Source organism: Heteronotia binoei, chromosome 1, assembly GCF_032191835.1.
Source record: "Heteronotia binoei isolate CCM8104 ecotype False Entrance Well chromosome 1, APGP_CSIRO_Hbin_v1, whole genome shotgun sequence".
In the NCBI taxonomy this organism is placed as follows: domain Eukaryota; kingdom Metazoa; phylum Chordata; class Lepidosauria; order Squamata; family Gekkonidae; genus Heteronotia; species Heteronotia binoei.
Window position 1 is genome coordinate 100,185,967 of NC_083223.1, and position 23,209 is coordinate 100,209,175.

The following is a 23,209-nucleotide window of genomic DNA, read 5'->3' on the forward strand; positions in this document are numbered from 1 at the left end:
TGATATTAAATTTCTACAGAACAAAAAATTGGGACAACTATACCACTCTTGTGACGAAGGGAAGAGAAGAGGAGTAGCTACATACGTCAACTTAAATATAGATTCTAAGTTGATTTTCAGAGATGAAATGGGAAGAATCCTCATAGTAGAAGCCACAATTAATAAAAGGAAAATCTTGGTGGTAAATATATATGCCCCAAACGACAAGCAAGAGAACTTTTACAAAAATCTACATGAGAAATTAGCGGAACTACAGGCAGAGTGTTGCTGCATTATAGGAGACTACAATGCGGTGTTTGACACCAAAAAAGATAAAAAATCTGAAAAGCCAAAGAAGAACTCACTACGTAATGTCTTACCCAAGGCTTTTGATAGAATGGCGGAAGAATTTAACTTAGTGGATGTTTGGAGGGCTAAAAATTTACAAGCGGAAGATTTTACTTTTTATTCTCATGTTCACAAGTGCTGGTCCAGGATTGACATGTGTTGGGTGTCGATAGGTTTAATTCCGCAAATCAACCAAGTAGACATTTTACCGAAGACGTTTGCAGACCATAATCCAATACAAATGACTTTACAATATCCCCCAAGAAATACTCGTTGGACTTTGAATCTCCAAATTCTAAAAGAAACAGCTTTTTTGGAAAAAACCCAAAAGGAAATAAAGGAATTTTTTCAACGAAATACAGAAGAAGATACAAGCGTACAGAATATTTGGGATACTTTTAAAGCTTTTTTTAGGGGTTTGGCTATTAGTTATACAGCAAAAAGAAACAGAGAACGTATGAAGTTGTATAATGACCTGGTTAAAAAATTAAAGGAACAGGAGAAACAACAAAAAATTAACAATACCGAAGACATAAAACTTAAAATTCAAGCTACACAACATGGAATCAACCTATGGTTAACAGAAGAATTAGAAAGAAAATTGAAATGGGCTAAACAAAATTACTTCGAAAATGCCAACAAAACGAGCAGGTGGCTAGCGTATAAGCTCAAGAAAGAGAGAGAGAAAAAAATTATAAAAATACTCAAAAACCAAGAAGGGAAAGAGATTACTCAAGAAGGCCAAATGGAGCAAATTGTCAAGAGCTTTTATAGAAACCTTTATAAAAGACAGGAAATAGTAGAACAACGACAAGAAGAATATATAAAAAATGTTAATATGAAGCAACTAACAAAAGAGCAGCAAGACTCATTAGAGGGCCCCATCACAGTCCATGAGATAACGGAGGCAATTAAACAGCAGAAACCTAATAAAGTACCTGGGCTGGATGGTATACCGGTAGAAGTATACAAATCTTTTGAAGATCTCCTTTTAATCCCCTATAAAAAACTGTTAGAAAAAATTCAGGAATCGACCGTAATCCCAACATCATGGACAGAGGCATTGATTTCATTAATACACAAAGAAGGAACGGATCCGGTAGAAATTAAGAATTACAGGCCAATTTCTCTCCTAAATGCAGACTACAAAATCTTCGCAACAATATTGACTAATAGATTCAAGAAAGTTATCACAAATATAATACAAGAAGACCAAACAGGATTTATTCCAGGAAGAATGATGCGACAAAATTTAAGATACCTCCTGAACGTCCTAGAATACTATAAAGATCAACCTGGCAAACAGTTTGCAGGTATCTCATTAGACGCGGAAAAAGCGTTTGACAACGTGAATTGGAATTTTATGGGTAAAGCACTGGAAGTAATTGGTTGCGGCAAGAACTTTCAGAACCTTATAAAGGCCATATATACTAAACAGAGTGCGAGAATCAACATAAATGGAAGAAATTCGGAATTTGTGGAAATAGAACAAGGGACTAGACAAGGCTGCCCTCTGTCTCCCCTCCTTTTCGTAACTGTAATAGAATTTCTGATTCAAAAGGTAAGGGACGATTCTGGAATTAGAGGCTTGAAGATTAAGAATGAAGAACTCAAAATCCAGGCATTCGCAGATGATCTCTTGTTTATTCTAGAGGACCCTGTCTCATCAATTGATAAATTAAAAATTAGACTACAACAATTTGGGGAAGTCTCCGGATTTAAAGTTAATATACAAAAAACCAAATTTATAACTAAAAATATGAATAGAGAGCAAATTAAGCAACTGGAAGATAAATCTGGATTCAAACATGAGAAGCGAATCAGATACCTAGGAATTCAGCTAACAAATGATGTGAAATCTCTCTACCAAGACAATTATGAGAAGATCCGTAAGGAAATCGAAGCAGATTTGGAGAGGTGGAAAGGCTTGCAAATCTCCCTTCTGGGGAGGATAGCTACGATCAAAATGAATGTTCTTCCCAGAATCCTATTCCTATTTCAGATGATTCCAGTAGAAATACCCAAATCCTTCTTCCAAAAATTTAATAAAAAAATTATGACTTTTATTTGGGAAAACAAGAAACCTAGGATTAAACTAAAGGTCCTCCAAGAAAGTAAATTAAGAGGGGGCATGGCCTTGCCGAACTGGTACTTATACTACAAGGCGTCATGTTTAGCCTGGACCAGAGAGTGGCTCCTGCTGGAAAATAAAAGATTACTGGTACTAGAGGGTGCAGGACTGGTTAAAGGCTGGCACGCCAATATTTGGTACCAACCTTCTCAAAAAAATAACAATTTTCAAAAACATGAAATTCGAAAGGCACTTCACAAGATCTGGTTAGAAACTAAAAGGAAAATCTATACGTACACCCCCTTGTGGGTTTCGCCAGTTGAAGCAGCTACTCATCCGAATCTGTATGACTGGAAAACTCCCCAAAATTATGCTGTATTGTTGGACGCAGACAATAACTTAAGCTTGGATATGAACATGATACCGGATTGGTGGGTTAGGTGCCAGGTTAAATCAATGTATCAATCAGACAAAGGTTTGGGTTTCCCCAGAGAGGTAGATGCAAATGAATTTGACACTATGATATATGAATCCAAAAAACTGATTTCCAAAATATATAGCTGGTTATTAGAGGAGGAGATGCAAACTGAGATGGTTAAAGAAAGTTGGGTAAGATGGTTACAAGATTTCGGTTATTCAATTGAATTGGAAGAATGGGATAAAATCTGGAAATACAATATTAGACTGACCAAATCGGTAACGTTTAAAGAAAATTTATACAAAATGATGTATAGATGGCACCTCACTCCAGCAAGACTAGCCAAAATGAACCCAAATTATAATAATAAGTGTTGGAAATGTAACAAGGTTGAAGGGTCATTTTACCATATATGGTGGAAATGTGAAATTGCCAAGAAATTTTGGGCACAAATAAATATGTGGATGCAAAAGGTGTTAAAGAAAAAGATTAGACACTTGCCTGAACTATACTTATTGAGTATATGTAGAGAAAATCTAGGGCGAGGGGAAAAAAAATTATTGATATATATGATTACAACTGCTAGAATACTCTACGCGAAGCATTGGAAATCCCCCCAGATTCCGAGCAAACAAGAATTCTTATTTAAATTATTAGAATCTGCTGAAATGGATATTATGACAATGAGGTTGAGAGATGGAAATTGGCAGGATTGTATGAAAAACTGGGAACCTGTATATATATGGGCAAAAAGCATGGGATTTGAGATGAGATACTAGGATTGTTATTATAAAATACCCTCAAGGCTCCTTTTATATGTGGTGGTGGTGGGGGGTGAAGGGATGGTGATGGGTGGACATGGTGGATTTGGTGTTTACATATGTATGTTGTTTTCCTTTATTGTTTGTTTTTATTTATGAGATTTCTTTGGCTTTGTTTGTTTGTATTTTCTTTTTTGTCGTTCTATTTTATTCAATAAAATCCTTTAAAATTAAAAAAAAAAAAAAAAGTAATGACATCGACGGGAGCCGATAGCTCAGCTGGAAGGACCAGGACAGTCGATGTCAAAGATATCACAGCCAAGGCTGTTGCCGTCGAGGCCAGAGCCAAGTGCGAAGTCGGGACTGAAGCTGAGTGCGAGATCATGGCCTGTTCGGAAATCTTCGAATCCGAAGATCTCTGGTCGATCTTTGCTTTGGATTTCGATGCAGACGAATCTGAGCAGTGTTTAGAAGATGACTCCAATCGGTGTTTTTTCTTGGAGCTGGTAGATTTCTTGGTATGTTTTTCGGACTTATGCTTGATGGAAGCTGATGCCACGGAAGCTGCCGATCAAACCATGTCCCTTTCGGCAGTTAGGGAAGGTGGTGAAGGATGAGACCCAGAGTCGTGGGGCATTACAGGGCGCAGAGAAGACTCTAAAAGGTGGCTTTTGAGTCGAGCGGCCCGATTCCTTTTAGCTTGCTTTCCAAACTAGCTGCAGTGGATGCAAGTGTCGACTCTGTGGGCTTCTCCCGAACAAAATAAGCAAAGAAAGTGTCTGTCAGTAGAGGGGGTTTTGGCCCCACACCGAATGCACTTTTTGAAGGTTGTTTTACTGTCTTTCCCTTCCATATGCCCGGGGGGCGGGGGGAGAGAAGGGGGGCAGGAAGCAGTAAAGCAGAAAATAATTTTTTTTTTTTTAGATAGAAGACGAAAAATCGGTAATGATACCAGTTGAAGAAGCGAGGAAGAGAGGCCTGAAGAAGAATCGAGGAGATGCAGCGAGGTAGGTGTATTCCGGTCGGTGGTTAAGAAGAAAACTGGGTGGGTGGAACCTTCCCCTCATTCCAGGCATGCACAGCTCCTCAGATCAAGAGGGAATGCGCGTCAAATAAAGCCTGAGGATAGCTTTGAATTCTCCGCGGTCCGGTTTGTTTCCAGGTGGAAAACCCATGTGTGGGACTGCATGGAGACCATGATGAAGATCAATGAGTGATATTAAGGTAAGGTGCCATAGAATTTTTCAGTCTGAACTTAACAAAGCAATGTTCCCAGCATTTGATCAAAAATGGAAAAGCACGGCAAGCCATTTGCAGGGAAGCACTTAAAAGACGGAGGGAGGGATGCCTAACCTGAGTCTACAACTCCTCCAACGCAAATGATTCCTCCAGGGTATTCCATTCCCAAGCAGGGATTTCCCCTTATTCCTTCTGTTTAGAGCCTGGCTGGAAGACAGGCAAAATGGCCTTGGGAGGGGGGAATGGAAAGAGTAGGACAAATATGTACAGGAAAAATCTGTAAGAGTTTACCATTCGCTCCCTGCTTGCTGCTAATCCTTTGAAAACACCCACTGTTCAAGCTTTAGCATTATGAGCGGATTGGGATTTCACCCTTAGTTGTATTACAATACAGATATTTAAAACATGATGATTTTGGAGATAAAACACCCTACAATTTTATTTGAAAATGTACACAATTTGTCAAGAACTAGAACTGTTGCAATCTACATGAAAAGAACATTAGTGGAAACACTGATTGATACATTTTTAGAGGGTCTTATATTGGAGAAGATGCTTGTATATACACTAATAGAAACCAAATCCAATATAATCCATAAAAGCATAAACACTATGTAGCAACTTACGTTCTTCTTCCTTTGGATCAAGTTGTGTAACACTGACAGACAAGCGGTCCACGCGTTCTTGTAAGGAATTCACTCTGAAGGAAAAACTATGTGCCTCATTGAAAAGTTCACCAAATATATCTTCTGCATATTTACCTTCAAAAGAGAAGAGAAGATTTCTAAGCCTTGGATTAGATCTGTATGATTTAGTTATTAAAAATGGAACTGTCAGGTAGCAAGAGACAAATACTGATTTCAATATGCAACTCCAATTCATATACTCATTAACAAGCAGTCTGTAATTGATAACACATGAAACTTGTGTAAGAATCTGAACATATTTATTGGTTCTGGATATTTATACCCTGCTTTTCTCCACAATGGGGACTCAGACCAGTTTACATCAGTTCCTTCTTTTCCATTTTATCACCACAACCCTATAAAGTTGGTGAGAGAGAGTGAATGGTCCAAGACCACCCAGTGAGTTTCTATGGCACATGGTGTACACTCTACACTTCACCGAACTGGCTCCCTTTGCTCGGATCTAGAAAGGTATGAAATTACTTCTGCTTTTACATGGGGGGGGGGGCTTGTCAGAACCCAGGGAGGTGTGAGAGACTGCTTCTAGATAGCCTCCCTTCACTGTGTGTGCAGATGCAGAAGCCCTTTATATATACATATGTAAATTTTATACAAACCTGAGGCCTACCAAGAAATTATAGCTATATATAGTATGGCTAGTTTTACTGGAGTCTACTGTGGTGCACCCTATTTTAAACAGTTTTGTGAAAATTATGTGCTATTTCAAAGTAAGCTTTCCTTCTTAGAAAATCAGTATTCCCTTTCAAAAGGTAGAATGTGGGGCTCACACGCTTGTGTCCCCAGACCCCACAAAGCCTGAAGACAGAAATGTGGGTGGATCATGCATTTGGCATATTGGCCTGAGTCGCCCACATTGTGTCTGAAAGGCTAAAGGGCGCAGACATCTTACACTCGTATTCTTGCTTCCTTTTGCTGACACAAGAACACAAGATTCTTACACCCGTGTTCAAACTACATTTTTGCGGTCCTCAGATAAATCTATTCCTGATAACTGCTGAGCTGGTATTACTTCCTCTAGACTTTGAAGACACGACTTCATGGACATATGACTTCCTACTAGGGCTTTTGTCTGTTCGATGCTGTAAGCTATTTTTATTCTTGGCGCAACTGAGGCAGAGATAAATAAACCCTTGCTCAAAGGGGCAAGGCAGACGCATTCTCTCCTGAACACGTGTTGAGAGTCTTCATTCCTACAGTAGAAGATGCTATAAAAGCACATTTCATCTGAGCCTGGGATGAACTCATTTATGGAAGATGTCAGATAATTATAATGGCAAGATCCCAAAAGGCAGCAAGGAAAAAGAGCAGAGATTTCAATGGAAGGTATCACAGAAGGAGCAGATAGTAGTGATACTGATGAACAAAAAACCCCAGATACTTCATCTGTTGCTTATGCAACTCTGCAAAGTGCCATGTGCACTAGTAACAAGGAGCAACAGGAAGATCATGCATCTCCTGGAAATACTTCACTATTATTTGCATTTGTATCATTAAGGTTGTTGAAAATTCAATGCAGAAAACAAAAACCTATTAAATCATGAGCTCTATCTATTGATGGGTGGCCAGTCTGACTGTACTCTGGAAAATTGTAAATATAAACGTTGTTAGCCATGGCTAACAACGTTTATATTTACAATTTAAAAACCAATAAAATACAGTTACAATTTAAAACCATTATGTGGTGCCGTACCACTTCAATATAAGCGAGTTCTTTTCTGATGGTGATCACATAGTATCGTAGCTCTATAATGATGTGGGGCGGCAGTCCTCTCCCAGTAAGATATTAAAGGCCTGTTTGAACAGTTCAGTTTTGCAGGCCCTGCAGAAAGTAAAGAGATTCCACAGGGCCCTTATGGCCTCCGGGAGAGGGCGGGATAGAAATTTAAGGTAAATAAATAAATAAATGTATAAAATTACAACAAATATAAGAAAGAGCAGTCATTACTATCAGTGGCCACTACAGTTGGCCTAACTTTGCAGTGTTAACATGAAATGAAAAAAAGCAAGATGTCTACAAAGTTAAAGCAACACCTGCCTGGCAACTGTGAGAAACATGGACATGCTAAAACAAGGCATGCACGTGTGGGTGTAAAACACATTTTTCTCATCCAACCCTCCTCCCCCGGCAGCCCAAATTCCTCCTGAAATGCTGCTCCATGGGTTCCATCTCATTACAGTCACAAACACAATATTAATCCTTGGGGAAAAAACTTGTAATAATTTATTTGCATTGAAATCAGAGGTCTTTCCCAATACCTTGCTTTTCTTTAGGACTTCTGTATCACTCATCTGTCCAGACAAGCCTGCCCTGAAGAAGATGAAGACTGAAGGGTCTGATGGGAAGGAAAGTGAAGGAGAATGCACAGCAGTGCTGTGTGTTGAGCAATCCCTGGCAGTGATCAAAAGGACAAGGAAGAAAAACAGGGGCAGAGATTGAGACTAGCTCTAAATCTCTTGGGATTTTCCTGTGGTGAGGAACATGGCAGAAGATGGATGGTCCCAAAAAAACCTGCTACAAAATACAGGGGTGGGGAGGGGTTATACTTATATGGGAAAAGGAAAACTGTGATAGTCCATGAACCTCTGGATTGGAATTGGATTGGTGGTGCCAAAAAGATTAAATTTAAATTTGCCCATTTGGATTTAACTGCTAGGTGGGATATTAGCAAACCAGCCCACATGAAAAGGGGAGGGGGAAATGACCCAATGCCACAGAGAGGTTCTTAGAGCTCTTGTATAAGCTCTTGTAATAATATATCATACGCATGGTTCAAAGTTAACCTGGACTTGATCTGAGTAGCCTGTTGATTTGAAAAAGAAGCAGCTTCAAAACCAGCCGAATCCAGAGGCATGGTTGCCAGTTCCAGCCAATGTGGGTAGTGGTTAACATTCAGGGGAGTATCCTGTTTATGAAAGCTGCAGCTATTGATTTTCAGGTAACTACTTACCAGTTTGGTGTAGTGGTTAAGTACACAGACTCTTATCTGGGAGAACCAGGTTTGTTTCCCCACTCCTGCACATGCACCTACTAATGTGACCTTGAGCCAGTCACAAGCTCTCACAGAGCTGTTCTGCTCAAGAAATAAATGGGCTGGCTCTTGAAAGCACTGTTTTGCACTGTTTACCTGGAGGATAGGTTTCAAAAGGTGGTTCTGGGGACTGCTTGCCCTTGGCTTTTGGGGTCCCACAAGGCCACATCATTAAAACACCTAAAATTAAGCTACACATACAAAATTAAAAATAAGATGGTAAAAAGGGATCGCTGAGGGAACACTAGAAGAAACAAAGGTTTTACCCACTGGCAGAAGGGGTAACAACTGAAGGGGATAGGCAAATCTCTCTAGGGAGAGAGTTCTAGAGTTTTGGTACCATGACTAAGAATGCCCTCTCCAGGATTACCCACTTTATTTTGGGTCCCTTCTTTGTTCCTTTCATGAATTGCTTAGCCTTCCATCCTTCTGAGGTCAGTAAAATGAGTACCCAAGCTTGCTGACTGGGGAAGGCAATGGCAAACCACCTGATGCGATGTCACCCCAGAGTCAGAAATGACTGGTTCTTGAACAGGGGACTACCTTTTCCTTTTTTCCTTTAATATAATTTTACCCCAGAATACACATGTGTGCACTTATCAGATAAAGGGGGTGTTCCAAATGTTGACAGTTAAACATGTGTAAGTCATTTGGCTAACAAACTGTGATGTACCACTGATTTCTGATTCTGCAAGGACTTTCTTTAAAGTTAACAAAGAAGGAAACTGCAGGATCTTTTGTAAAATATAATGGCAGATATCCAAAAGGGATTATTAAATTAGGCAATCCAACAAAAATGGAAACAAAACAGAAGGGTTTAAGCAGAAATAGGTATTTGAAAACCGAACATAATTGATTCCAGAACTTTCTATTCCAGGTTACTTAAGAGACGGTACATCTAACCAGTCTTGACTCGTCACTAAGATTGTCAAAGTACAATTCTCTGGGCCAAACAATGTGCACAGCAGTATGGGAATCAATAGCACAGCATGTGTTATTTTGAAAAACAGAACACCTAGCAACCTTAAATGTAACCATCTTGGCTAATTGTTCTGTATTTTGCTAAGCTTTCAAAGCAGCACTTTTTTCTTTGAAAACCCTTCTTTGAAGGAATGTTTATTACATTTTTAGAAAAAAAACACTGAATTGTAAGTAGGAAAGAGGTACACAGATATATTCATTTCAAAATGTCACAGGCATTCTCGTTCATTTGCCCAAAGAATCTCATTCAACATTCTTTCTATACATGCATTTAGGGTTTCACAGAGGCTAACTCCTGCCACTAAACACAGGGAAATTCCTGTCACTAAATGGGTCACAGCCCACACATGCAATTGCTTCTCCTTATTGGCTCACTTCAGAAGCTCTCAAATCATTAGGTCTTATCAGGGAGTAGTCCTCCATCAGATCCTAAAATATATTCACACTTTTGTTGAAAGAAGGGATCAGTGTGAATGACAAACAATTAGGATATTCTGCTAATAGTGCAATCCTGCTGACTTCTTTTCTTGATCATCTAGAAGAAGATGAAGATGATATTGGATTTATATCCCGCCCTCCACTCCGAAGAGTCTCAGAGCGGCTCACAATCTCCTTTACCTTCCTCCCCCACAACAGACACCCTGTGAGGTAGGTGGGGCTGAGAGGGCTCTCACAGCAGCTGCCCTTTCAAGGACAACCTCTGCCAGAGCTATGGCTGACCCAAGGCCATTCCAGCAGGTGCAAGTGGAGGAATGGGGAATCAAACCCGGTTCTCCCAGATAAGAGTCTGCACACTTAACCACTACACCAAACTGGCTACACCAATCTAGGCTGAATCTTAGCATCCATGGCTGTAACATAATTCCCTCAATTTCCAGAGTTCCTTATTACTAGTGTGCAGGACAACAAAAGATAAGAAGAGTTTGAGGAATGGAAACCAGCATAGATCCCCCAATCCTAATTTCAATTCTATTACCCATGATAAAACAGCATTTAAAACCCTGACTTTCACAGTGACAGTCTTGGTAGTTGATTATTTTAAATATTTATATGCCACTTCATGTATATACTCATGCAAGGTAGCTGACAAACATGACAAAACAGCTTTACATATTCAAATAGTACTGTACATAATACTTGTAAGGGCATAACATAATGGCACAGAGATAAAGATACAAAGCAAAGGTAGGAATAAATAGTTTGTGCTGTTGCTATGCAATGGGCACATGAAATAATGAAAGGAAGATCTCAAACAAGTTACATGCAATATCACTTGCATGACACAAATAATATACAACTGATATATGCATGATATACAAAAGTGGTAGGAGAACTGGGAATTATAAAATCACAGAGTTGGAAGGGACCTCTGGGGTCCAGGGCCAATGCGTGGGAGGCCAGGTAGGAGGCCACCTAGGGCACCATCTGGCCTACAGGGGTACTACTGAGTGCCCCCTCCCCCACTGCCCTTGGTTCTGTGCAGACCAAGGAAGCCAAGAGCAGTGGGACAGCACATCAGTGTGTGCTCTCCTCCAAGCCCACCTTCCCTTGTAAGTGCTAGGGCTCCCCAACTTGGTTAGACATGGGCATCATTTGAGCAAGTAATTTATTTCTTCTGTTAAAGAAAAAGTGTCACATGTATGATCTTTGGTTGCATCTCCAAATGAGAAGGTAAAAACATCTATTCCTCTGTGTCTCTGCTGAGTTCATTAACAGCAACAGGCACTGGAGAAAACACTACTATAAAATCAGAAAGACTATTATAAAATGCATATGTTAAATATATGATCTCTCCCCCTTTAGTTTAATGCACATAATAGCAATGTTGTCTACATGATAAAAGGTACTTGGAGCAAAGGCATACTTTGTATGAAGGCAATTACTTGCAAGTAAATTGCTACTCTCCTCATACGCAAGTAGATCTGCTTAAAGTTAATATTCCCTATGATGTCTGTACAGATGCTGAAAAGAATACTGCAGAGGGAGAAGTTAATACCTCTATTATACCCTCGCAAAAAATCTCCTCTAAAAGTGAAGTCCTATAATGAAAAAAGCTATTGAGATGAGGTGCAAATGGTTCATGGGATAGAACCTAGGAAACCCAGTTGGGGCAGGCACACCCATAGTGGCTGATAGTATGGCAAAACACCAAAGAAAAGGCTTTATGAATTGGAGAACATATGAAAGCTTTTTTTAGAAGTAAAAATCCTATTTTAAGAGCTCAGGAGTGAACCCTCTCACAAATCCCAAGCCTACCCTCATAGGCTCAAACATGGTTAAGGCTCAAACATGGTTAAGGATTACATCTTATCTTAAGCATGGCTAACAGAAACCATTCCCCTCCCAATCAGCACTTGCAAACAATGGTTATAACAAGAATGCTAGTCAGCATTAGTTTCAGTTATAGGTAAAGGAGGTATAATTTTTAAACATGGCTAAAGTTGTTCACGGAAGAGCAAGGGGATATGTGCCAGGCCTCTCTTGATTTGTTAGTCATGGCTGATGATTGCAAGTGTATCTGCACTAGACTGCACTGGCAAGTAAAGAAATAAATGGGCATTAATGTTTATACATAGCTCTTGAAATCAACTGCTTGGTGAAGAAAGGAGAGACAAATATCCAAAGACTTTTGGCTTCTTATATCCTCCGAAGGCACCATAATTTAACATGACTGCTGGGCAGAGACAGAGGACGTAATAAATCACAGCAAACCTGTTCATGTTTCTGGTTATAGAGAACAGTATACATCAGGATACTGCAGACAGCAAACATACTGAGGGCAGAAACCTGGAATAGGGACTTTCTGCTAGTCCAGTAATTCCGGAGTTTTCAAGTCAGAAAGCCTAAAGTAGATGAGTCAGTATTTATTATTTATTTATTTATTACTTTTCATTTATATCCCGCCCTCTCCGCAAGCGGACTCAGGGCGGCTTACAACATTATAAAACAATTAATCCAATAAAACATATAAAACCATAATTTACATATCAACTTTAAAACCATTCTATAGCGCTATTTCAATCCAGTATAGGCGGTATTGACTTCTTAACTATGATCAGACCCACCGGTGTCCGGTGGCAGCCCTTTTTCAGTTAGATCACAAAAGCCTGTTTAAACAGTTCGGTCTTACAGGCCCTGCGGAACGCAGATAAATCCCGCAGGGCCCTTATAGCTTCTGGGAGGGTGTTCCAAAGTTCTGGCGCTGCCACCGAAAAAGCCCTGGATCTCGTTACACATAGCCTGGCTTCTCTTGGGCCAGGGGCGGACAACAGATTTTTTGTCCCTGATCGCAGTGCTCTCTGGGGGATATATGGGGAAAGGCGGTCCCGTAGATAGGCAGGTCCCTGACCATAGTGTCAGAACTTGGATGAACTTCAGTCAAGTCCGATACTTGTTACAAGTTAGGATCTTTATTGAAGAACTACAGTGCTAGAGTAACGAAATAACAGTAATGGCGATTCTTGGCAGTTGGTTACATTTTATGCCAGCAGCAAAGCACAATAAAACAATTATTCACACGGTCTCAAACAGTTGTCTCGTCTTCCCAGCTTTCGTTATCAGAAGGGAGGATGCTCCCCTGTTGTGAAGGCCAAACGGCCTGTCTTCAAAGGGCACCTGTGGATGCTAAGCAGAGACTATCTGCCGCCTGCCCTACTGCCCTAAATATTTGGCATAGCAGAGGGGCCAGGGTTAATGACCGTTGTCAGGCACTCTAAATTACAGCATGGAGTCAGTTTGGTCAATGCAAGCAAAGTAACAGTTACAAGTTCTGACATACTGCCCCCCCTAAGCTCTTCGCCTTGGGCTTGTGTGGGTACAGTAGGTGAAACTTTTTAAGCAGTTGCGGGGCAGATACATCGCTAGCTTTCACCCATTCATCACAGCTAGGGGGAAAGTATTTCCACCTGATAAGGTAGTACAGTACCCCCCTTTGGACTTTAGAGTCCAGGATTTCCAGCACCTCATGGCGACTCTGACCCTTCACTAGGGTCGGAGGCGGTTCCGGGGGGCGAGGATGAAATTGCGTAGCTCCAGGATCCTTGCGAAGAAGGCTGCAATGAAAAACAGGGTGGATCTTACTTAATGATTTGGGCAACTCTAGTTCCACGGTCACTTTGTTGATAACCTTTTTTATTTTGAACGGACCCGGGTATTTTAGCGCAAGTTTGCGGCACCCCTGCGGAAGGGGCAGGTTTTTAGTGGACAGGAACACTGTCTCTCCCTCTTTCAATTCCCACTGGAGGGCATGCTTTTTGTCAAAGTGCTGTTTGTATTCCTTTTTCGCCTCCTCCAGATTCTCTTGAATCACTTTCCACCCTTCCCTCAGTCCCTCCCACCATTGTTGGCATGAAGTGGGTTCCTGGGATCCGGATGGCAGGGAGAGGTTGGGGAACGGTTTTCCTTCATACCCATTGACTATTTGGAACGGGGAGGTTTTTGTGGAGCTATGGAGACTGTTATTGTACCCATATTCTGCGAGGGGGAGGAGCTCCACCCAATTCGTTTGTTGGTAGTTGATATAGCACCTCAAATATTGCTCGAGAAGCCCGTTCACCCTCTCCTTCTGTCCGTCCGTTTGCGGGTGGTACGCGGAGCTAAGCCCCTGCTCGATGCCTGCTAGTTTGCAAAACTCCCGCCAGAAGTTGGCAACGAACTGTGGCCCGCGGTCGCTAATGACCTTTTCCGGGAACGAGTGTAGTCGGACCACGTGATTAAAGAATAATTGGGCCAACTTCTTGGCTGTGGGAAGTTTTTTGCAGGGGATGAAATGGGCTTGTTTGGAGAAAGTGTCAACTACTACCAGTATCACTGTTTTCCCTTGGGAGGGAGGTAGTTCTACTATAAAGTCCATTGACACTACTGCCCATGGGCGATTGGCCATGGGGAGGGGAACGAGATGACCCGGGGGCTTCCCTCCCCGCCGTTTGGACATGATGCAAGTGGGGCATGCGAGCACGAATTCAGAAACGTCCTTCTTTAGTTTGGGCCACCAGAATTGTCAGATGATCAAATTGAGGGTTTTCACATACCCGAAGTGACCCGCTAGGCGGTTAGAGTGGCTCTGTTCCAAGACCTCCTTCCTCAGGGACTTAGGCACGTAGACTTTCCCCTTGTGAAGCCAGATTCCCCCCTCACCCCTCTCGAGCCCTTCAGGGCGTTCACCTCCCTCCAACTCTGCCTCTGTGGCGAAGCGCTCCTTTTCTGGCAACTCAGGGGTCCCGGGTTTTTTTCCTGAACGGGTGGTGACCCCCCCTGCGACGGCCGAGGGGGGAATGAGAGAATCGACTACCTCCTCCCTCTGACTTTCGTGCTGAGGTAGGCGGGATAGTGTGTCGGCCAAAAAGTTCTTGGTGCCGGGGATATATTTTAATACAAAGTCAAATTTAGCAAAGAACCCCGCCCATCGGATCTGCTTGGCAGTCAGTTTGCGGCGGCCGGTGAGGGCCTCCAGATTTTTGTGATCGGTCCAAATCTCGAAGGGGACTCGGGCTCCCTCTAACCAGGATCTCCATGTCTTTAGAGCAAACATTACTGCAAACGCCTCCTTGTCCCAGACCGACCAGTTTCTTTGCTCGTTTGAAAATTTGTGAGAGATATACGCGCAGGGACGTAGTTCCCCCTCTTCGTTCCTCTGCATCAATATGGCTCCTACGGCGACATCGGAAGCGTCGCGTTGCACCACGAAGGGTTTCAATTCATTGGGGTGAGCCAATATTGGTTCAGAGGTGAAGAGTCGTTTGAGCTCTTGGAAAGCTTGGTGGCACTCCGGCGTCCATGTTAGGCGCGCGCCGGGCTTTTTTGCTTCATCCCCTTTTCCCTTTGTTTTTAGAAGCTCTGTGAGGGGGAGCATCACCCGGGCGAACCCCTTAATGAATCCGCGGTAAAAATTTGTGAACCCGAGAAAAGATTGTAGCTGCCGTCGGGTTCGGGGAGGTTCCCAATCTAGAACCGCTTGAATTTTGGCGGGGTCCATGGCCAGCCCCTCCCCCGATACTCGAAATCCCAGGTAATCTAGTTCCGTCTTGTGGAACTCACATTTAGACAATTTAGCATACAGTTTGTTCTTGCACAAGGTAGCCAACACCTTCCTCACCAAGGGTACATGCGATTCGAGATCTTTCGAATAAATAATGAATTTATTTTAATGTGAATTTTAATGTGAATTTAATGTTTTTATTACTATTGTTTACCTGAAATGCTGTTAGCCGCCCTGAGCCTGCTTCGGCGGGGAGGGCGGGATATAAATAAAATTTTACATTACATTTTACATTACATTACAAATAATGATGTCATCAAGGTACACCACTACCCCCTTATACAGAAATTCTCTTAACACTTCATTTATAAAGTTCATGAAAACCCCCGGCGCCCTTGCAGCCCGAAGGGCATCACTAAGTACTCAAACTGTCCCATGGGTGTGTTGAATGCTGTTTTCCACTCGTCTCCCTCCTTAATCCGTACGCGGAAGTACGCGTCTCGGAGATCGAGTTTGGTGAAGATCTTTCCCTCGGCCACTGTGTTCAATAGGTCTCTTATCAGCGGGATCGGATAAGCATTGGACATGGAAATCCCGTTTATCCCGCGAAAATCTGTGCAAAGTCTAAGCCCCCCGTCCTTTTTCTTGCGGAATAGGACCGGGGCTGCATGGGGGGCCGTGGCCGGCCGGATGAAACCCCGCTTCAAATTTTTGTCAATGAATTTTCTCAGTTCCGCTTTCTCTGCCCACCCCATTGAGTACAGTTTTGCCTTCGGTAGGGTCTGCCCTGGGATCAGTTCGATCAGTTGCGGCACTGATTAAAGCAGGTCGTTGTCGTTTCCCGCCGACTCCTGCTCCCAGGACTCCTCGCTGGATTCTTCTACGGTGGTAACATCCTCGTCAATCGCCAAGGAGGTGGCGGCGGCGCCCCGACTGGGCTCCTTCAAGCGGCTGCCTTTCTTTTTCTGTGTGGTGGACGCCGGTTTGGGCGGCGGCGGTGTCGGCGTTGGTTTCACCGGGCAGTTGGCGGCTAAGTGGTTGGGGTCCCCACATCTGAAGCACTTCCGAGCCGTGGCCGAGGGGGTCGAAGTCGCGGGGCCTCGTTTCCCTTCCACTTTACTCGGGGAGGGGCCCGGCTTCCCCCCCTTCTTGCCTTGTTGCTGGCGTCGCATCCCGACATGCTGGAGGTCTGTTTCCACCTCTCCCGCCAGCTGGATCCAGCCCACCAGGGTGTCCGGTCTCCCCTGGTGGTAACACCGATCTAGGATGTTCGCGTTCAGGCCGTTCTTGAACGCGGTGTATTTCATCACTTCGTTCCAACCCCTGGCTGCCGCGCAGAGGCCCATGAATTCAGTGGCGTACTCGCGGGTGGTGCGGTTGCCCTGTTCTATCCTTTGCAGGGCCGCGATGGCCTTCTCCTCTCGTAGGGGATCTCCATACTGCCGGAGCATCGCCTGCAGGAAATCGGCCACCGTGGCTAACTCGGGCTTCCTTCCCGTGTAGAGCCCCACGTACCATTTCCGAGCCGGCCCTCGTAGCTTGGAGGCGATGTGGTCGACTCGGCTCGCCTCTGTAGGGTAGCCCGCTCCCCAGTGCGTAAAGAACGTGTTGCACTGGATCGTGAAGTACTCCACCTCGTCTCCGTCCCCATCGAACGTGATTTTTAGTTCTCTGGCCCCCCCCGTCGCCCCCGACCGGGGCGGCAGGGGCCGGTATCACCGGAGCAGCCGGTCCGCCGGGTGGTGGGGCTGGGGGGCCCACCGGGGGACCGGCGGGTGGTCCTGCGGGCGGGCCTGCCGGGGGGCCGGCTGGAGGACCGGCTGGAGGGCCCGCCGGGGGGCCCGCTGGAGGACCCGCGGGAGGTCCGGCTGGGGGACCGGCCGGAGGACCGGCTGGAGGACCCGCTGGGGGGCCTGCTGGACCTCCTCCGCCCGGAATCTGGCCCACGGGTACTGCCCCCTGGAGTGCTCGTATTTGATCGCGAATCGCCCCCAGGTTCTGCTGCATCTCTTCTGCCATCAAGGTTCGAGATGCATGGACCTCGTCGTGGATCTCCTTCACCCAATCGAACAACTCGTTGCGTAGTGTTCGGATCGGGTCCCCTCCGCCGTAGGTGCCGAGCCCCTCGTCTCTGGGCTCGTCCCCTTCGTCCTCTCCGCCGCCCGTAGCGAGGATTCGGTAGCGTTGCTCCGCGGCCTCCATGGCGGCCGTAGACTTCCTCGGGCTCCAGGTCCGGGAGGGGAAGGCGTCAACGGAAAAAGGCGCGGGGACCTTAAGCTTCCTCCTCGCTCCGGTCACCTTCGGGTCGAGGGGTTCCTCGTCGGGTGGGATGTTGGGCTCTCCGTTGTCTGGAGCCTTTGCCGCCATCGGGCCAGGTTGCCAGTACAGATAAGTCCAAAATAAGGATTACTGTTATAATGTCAGAACTTGGATGAACTTCAGTCAAGTCCGATACTTGTTACAAGTTAGGATCTTTATTGAAGAACTACAGTGCTAGAGTAACGAAATAACAGTAATGGCGATTCTTGGCAGTTGGTTACATTTTATGCCAGCAGCAAAGCACAATAAAACAATTATTCACACGGTCTCAAACAGTTGTCTCGTCTTCCCAGCTTTCGTTATCAGAAGGGAGGATGCTCCCCTGTTGTGAAGGCCAAACGGCCTGTCTTCAAAGGGCACCTGTGGATGCTAAGCAGGGACTATCTGCCGCCTGCCCTACTGCCCTAAATATTTGGCATAGCAGAGGGGCCAGGGTTAATGACCGTTGTCAGGCACTCTAAATTACAGCATGGAGTCAGTTTGGTCAATGCAAGCAAAGTAACAGTTACAAGTTCTGACACATAGAGGGCTTTAAAGGTTAATACCAACACCTTGAAGCGAACTCGGAATACAACAGGCAACCAGTGCAGCTCTCTCAGCATTGGCTGAATGTGCTGCCGTCGCGGCAGCCCCGTTAGCAGCCGTGCCGCAGCGTTCTGCACTAGCTGTAGTCTCCGGGTTAGCATCAAGGGTAGCCCCATGTAGAGAGCATTACAGTGATCTATTCTTGAGGTGACCGTAGCATGGATTACCGTCGCTAAGTCGTTGCGCTCCAGGTAAGGGGCCAGCTGCCGCGCTTGCCGAAGATGAAAAAAGGCAGATCTAACAGTGGCTGCCACCTGAGCCTCCATTGTAAGGGAGGACTCAAGAAGCACGCCTAAGCTCTTGACCTTAGGGACCGGTATCAATGGTACCCTGTCAAGGGCCGGCAGCTGGATCTCTCTCCCCGGACCGCCCCGACCCAGGTAGAGAATCTCTGTCTTCGTCAGATTCAATTTCAGCCGACTCAGTCTGAGCCAAGAGGCCACGGCTTGTAACGCCAGGTCTAGATTTTCCAGGGTACAGTCAGACTGGCCACCCATCAATAGATAGAGCTGGGTGTCATCCGCATATTGATGGCAGCCTAGTCCGTACCTCCTGACAATCTGGGCAAGGGGGCGCATATAGATATTAAATAGCATCGGGGATAGGACCGCTCCCTGCAGCACCCCACAGCTAAGAGAGTGCCTCTGGGATGCTTCCTCCCCTATCACCACCCTTTGTCCCCGATCTTGGAGAAAGGAGGTCAGCCACTGTAAGGCCAATCCCTGAATCCCCACATCGGCAAGGCGGCTAGTCAGTAGCTGATGGTCAACCGTGTCAAAAGCGGCTGACAGATCTAATAACAACAGCACTGCGGAACCGCCATGGTCCAGATGTCGCATACAGTCATCTATGAGGGCGACCAGAACTGTCTCCGTCCCGTGACCTGGCCGGAAGCCGGACTGGAATGGATCCAGTGCGGAAGTGTCCTCCAGGAATCCCTGCAGCTGAATCGCTACCGCCCGCTCTATGACCTTGCCCAGAAAGGGAAGGTTTGACACCGGCCGATAGTTCGCCAATATGGCCGGGTCTGCTGATGGTTTTTTTAAGAGGGGACGGACCACTGCCTCTTTAAGAGGTGTGGGAAAGATCCCTTCAGTCAGGGACCTGTTGATAATGTCCTGTAGTGGTTCACGCAGCCATGTTTGGCTAGCCTTTATAAGCCAAGACGGGAACGGGTCTAACCTACAGGTCGTAGGGCGCACAGCTGCAAGGATCCTGTCGACTTCCTCCAGACTGAGTGGACCGAAGGAGTCCAGAATTGAACCAGAAGACGTGCTCGGTGCCCCAAGTTCATCTACTGTATTAATTATAGCGGGTAGATCATGTCGGAGCGACGAGACCTTATCTGCGAAAAAGCTCGCAAAAGCCTCACAGCCTATTTCCAATTCTCTATTATTTTGTTTGCCCTGCGGTAATTCTGTTAATGACCGAATTATACTAAACAATTGTGCTGGGTGCGAGGTCGCAGATGCGATTCTTTGCAATCCGAATAGCCATCTCATAGGTCCTCATAAATGACCTATATGATGTTCTCGTAGCTTCGTCACGAGCGTAGCGCCATTGTCTCTCTAGTCGTCTTAATCGTCGCTTCATTGATCGCAGCTCCGGGGTATACCACGGAGCGGATCGTGATCGAGGATGAAGAGGACGTCGGGGAGCGATTTCGTCGATGGCCTCGGAGAGCCGGTTATTCCAGGTCTCCACTAGCTCATCCAACAAGTCGCCGGTGGGCCAAGGATCCTGTATAGCTGTTTGAAGCCGCAACGGGTCCATCTGACTATGCGGGCGAGCCAAAATCTGCTCACCGCCTAAACGGGACAGGGGTGGCATGTCCACACGAGCCTTCAGGGCCTGGTGGTCAGACCATGGCACTGCCTCGGCAGATATCTGATCCACTACTACTCCCGCCGCAAAAATCAGGTCTAGTGTGTGTCCAGCCTGATGCGTGGGCGCTGTTACATATTGGGAAAGTCCTAGTGCTGCCATGGAAAGCACCAGGTCCGTCGCACGAGTGGAAGCTGCGTCCTCAGCATGGACATTGAAGTCACCCAGGACTATAAGTCGAGGGTGCTCCAATGCCCAGACTGCTACAGCCTCCATCAGGGATGGCAGGGCACTGGCCGGTGCGTTAGGCGGACGGTACACCAGCCAGATTGCCAAACTCTCCCCAATGTCCCACACCAGACCCACACACTCCACGCCCTTGATCGCTGGCAGCGGAAGTATCCTGAAGGAGCAATCCTCCCGTATGAAAAAAGCCACCCCTCCCCCCCGCCCGCTTGATACACTGCTTGGCATGTCGGACTAGCACTCAGAAGATATGGGCCCAAATTCCCACACAGCCATGAAGCTTACTCAATGGGTAACCTTGGACTAGTCACCCTCTCAACATAACCTACCTCCCAGAGTTATTAAAAGGACTGGAAAGGGAAGGCGAGAACTGTATATGCTGCCCTACAAGAATACAAATGGGACAGAACTATCACAAATTTCTTTAATGATTGCTACAGGATATCAAGCAATCAATAATACATGCTTTGAAGTCTTAAAAATAGAACATTGGTCTAAAAAGTATTAAAATGAAACTGGTGGGACCCGTAAATCCAGCGGCTACAGCTGACACAGCTCTAGTAAACCCCAAGTGAATAATTATCAGCACAGAGCAAGGGAAATGGATGGGGGAGTGTTCTAGGTACTAAGAGGTATCCTGTTTACAATAAATAATTAAAGAAAGCAAAAAATACCAGTGGTATTCTTTAGAAGATTTCTGCAAAAGATGCTTCAGAACGGAGAATTTTTTTTTAACCAAATCTATACAAAAAAGGGGGTGGGATCCAGTCAGCTTTTTTGCACAATTTTGCCAAATTTTCCTCATTATATTTATCATCCCACATTACTTTTATATCAAGCACAGCCTTCTTTTTTTCATGACTGAAAAAGCTGGTTAGATCCAACCCAATATATTCTATGATCTTTTTTAGTACTGAGAACTTACACAATGACAAGGTAAACCAAACAGTGTGGTTGCCTTAGCAAATATGGCTTTTCTATGTTACTCTGGGATGTTATAAAATATGAAATATTTGTCAATCCTTTCAAAACCTGATCTCTGTGCATGTTCTCCTTATTGGCATTTTTGCTACTAACCTCCTGAAGAAGTAATGGTTGGGAAAAAGTGGTACCTCAAAGACAATCCCAAAAGAGAAAGAATAACAAGAATAGCACAGGTCTAGCTACCAAATATTTTCCTAGCCTCAACCTTTTATTGCTATTTATATTCTGAGTTAACAATTTTAGCACTACTGGGTAAATTTTTTACAATATATCATTGAATGCAAATAAAAACAAATTTAACAACAAATATTTAATTTCAGAAATTAAACAGAACAGACAAGACATCAACAACCTGTCTCTTATTCCAGTATGCAGAACACTAGGAAAAGAGAAATGCATGATTTTTTTCAGCCAAGACATAACTAACTTCTGGGTCAGGGATCCTGAAGGAGCTGGAAACTTTTAATCTTCCAGAGATGCTTGTGCATGCTACAGCTATTGCCTCAGAAGGATTAATTTGGCTGACACAGTAGAGAAATGCTAATGGTGGTTAGAATTCAATAGCAACAGTGGGAGTTCAGGCTAACACTCCACTCCACCTGACAGCCTTTTGAAGTGCTTACAGCTCAGGGGAGAACCCCTGTAAGGTTCCAGAGCTTATGAAGTGTTCATTCATTTCAAATGAATATACCAATATGGAGGGGGATATGTTTATTGCTTCTGTTTTTCTTTGCTGTTAAAAAGGTAAAGCAAAATTTAGCTCAGAGCAGTTATGTTAAAAACAACATTTTCAAAATTATTCAATTTTGGTGTGGGGAATGAATGAACAGATTTTCAATGAACTGAAGATAATTCAGGACTCTGGCCAGAAGTAATAATATAAGAATGTAAAACCTACTGCAACTGCTTCTTATTAATTAAGCAGTTCTTAAACAGGTGGGTTTTTTTTTTTTGCAAAAGATCAGTATAGTTACTATAAACACCCAAGAAGCATAAGGCTGATTTAATGTAAAATTTGTTCCTAGGAAATGCCATGCAGTCTACTTCAACTACTCTTAAAATCAATAGCAATGTATCTATTGCTGTCTATAACAAAGACAGTACTAATGAAAATTCATGATTGTACTCAATCTCAACTTCCAGCTCTCAAAGAAGTTATAGAGCCGTGCCTAAACCTGCCTTCTATAACCTTTGTGTCTCCCACAGATACAGTTTTCTGTGAAGCAAAGGGTCATCTCAAAGTCTATATTGCCCTTGATTCTTCTCTGTAGCTTAAATCTATTCACATCTGGGTTACCTTTGCAGTTTTCTTTTTGATAACCTCCTCTCCTGTTGACTTTATCTAAGATGGTTTTGCACCAGCATCTTTCACTTAAGCCTCCTGCAGGTTGGGCACCATGGATTAAATTCTATAAACTGTGAATTGAAGGAACTGATCTCTATCTCTTTCACCTTTAGCTTCCTGCACCTCCCTGAAATGCTAAGGGTCAGGTATTCAACACCATATAGAGGTATTTGTCTCCTGTCCTAGAAGTGCGGGAGCCTTTCTGACCCTGGCAGGCAAGTAATTCCACATGATGGGAGCCACCATAGAGAATGCTCATGTACAGGCAGCTGTTGATCTTACCTAACCGTCAGTCTATAAACTACAGTCTTGTAAAACCTGTATTCTAGTCTATCACCCCCAGTCATTCTTTTGCTAAACCCTGGAAGCATGATATGCTGCCTACATACTATTTTA

At 44.4% G+C, this 23,209-nt stretch overlaps 1 protein-coding gene across 6 annotated transcripts in view; it reads right to left on the minus strand.

The window, feature by feature from the left end:
- The window catches only part of WASF1 (WASP family member 1), a 127,154-nt gene that overhangs the window by 25,033 nt on the left and 78,912 nt on the right, over positions 1 to 23,209 (minus strand). For all 6 annotated transcript variants that reach the window (XM_060238113.1, XM_060238095.1, XM_060238087.1 and 3 more), the window contains one exon: positions 5,443 to 5,577. In XM_060238113.1, the coding sequence (XP_060094096.1) occupies positions 5,443 to 5,577 (135 nt within the window). The remainder of the gene's footprint in view (positions 1 to 5,442; positions 5,578 to 23,209) is intronic.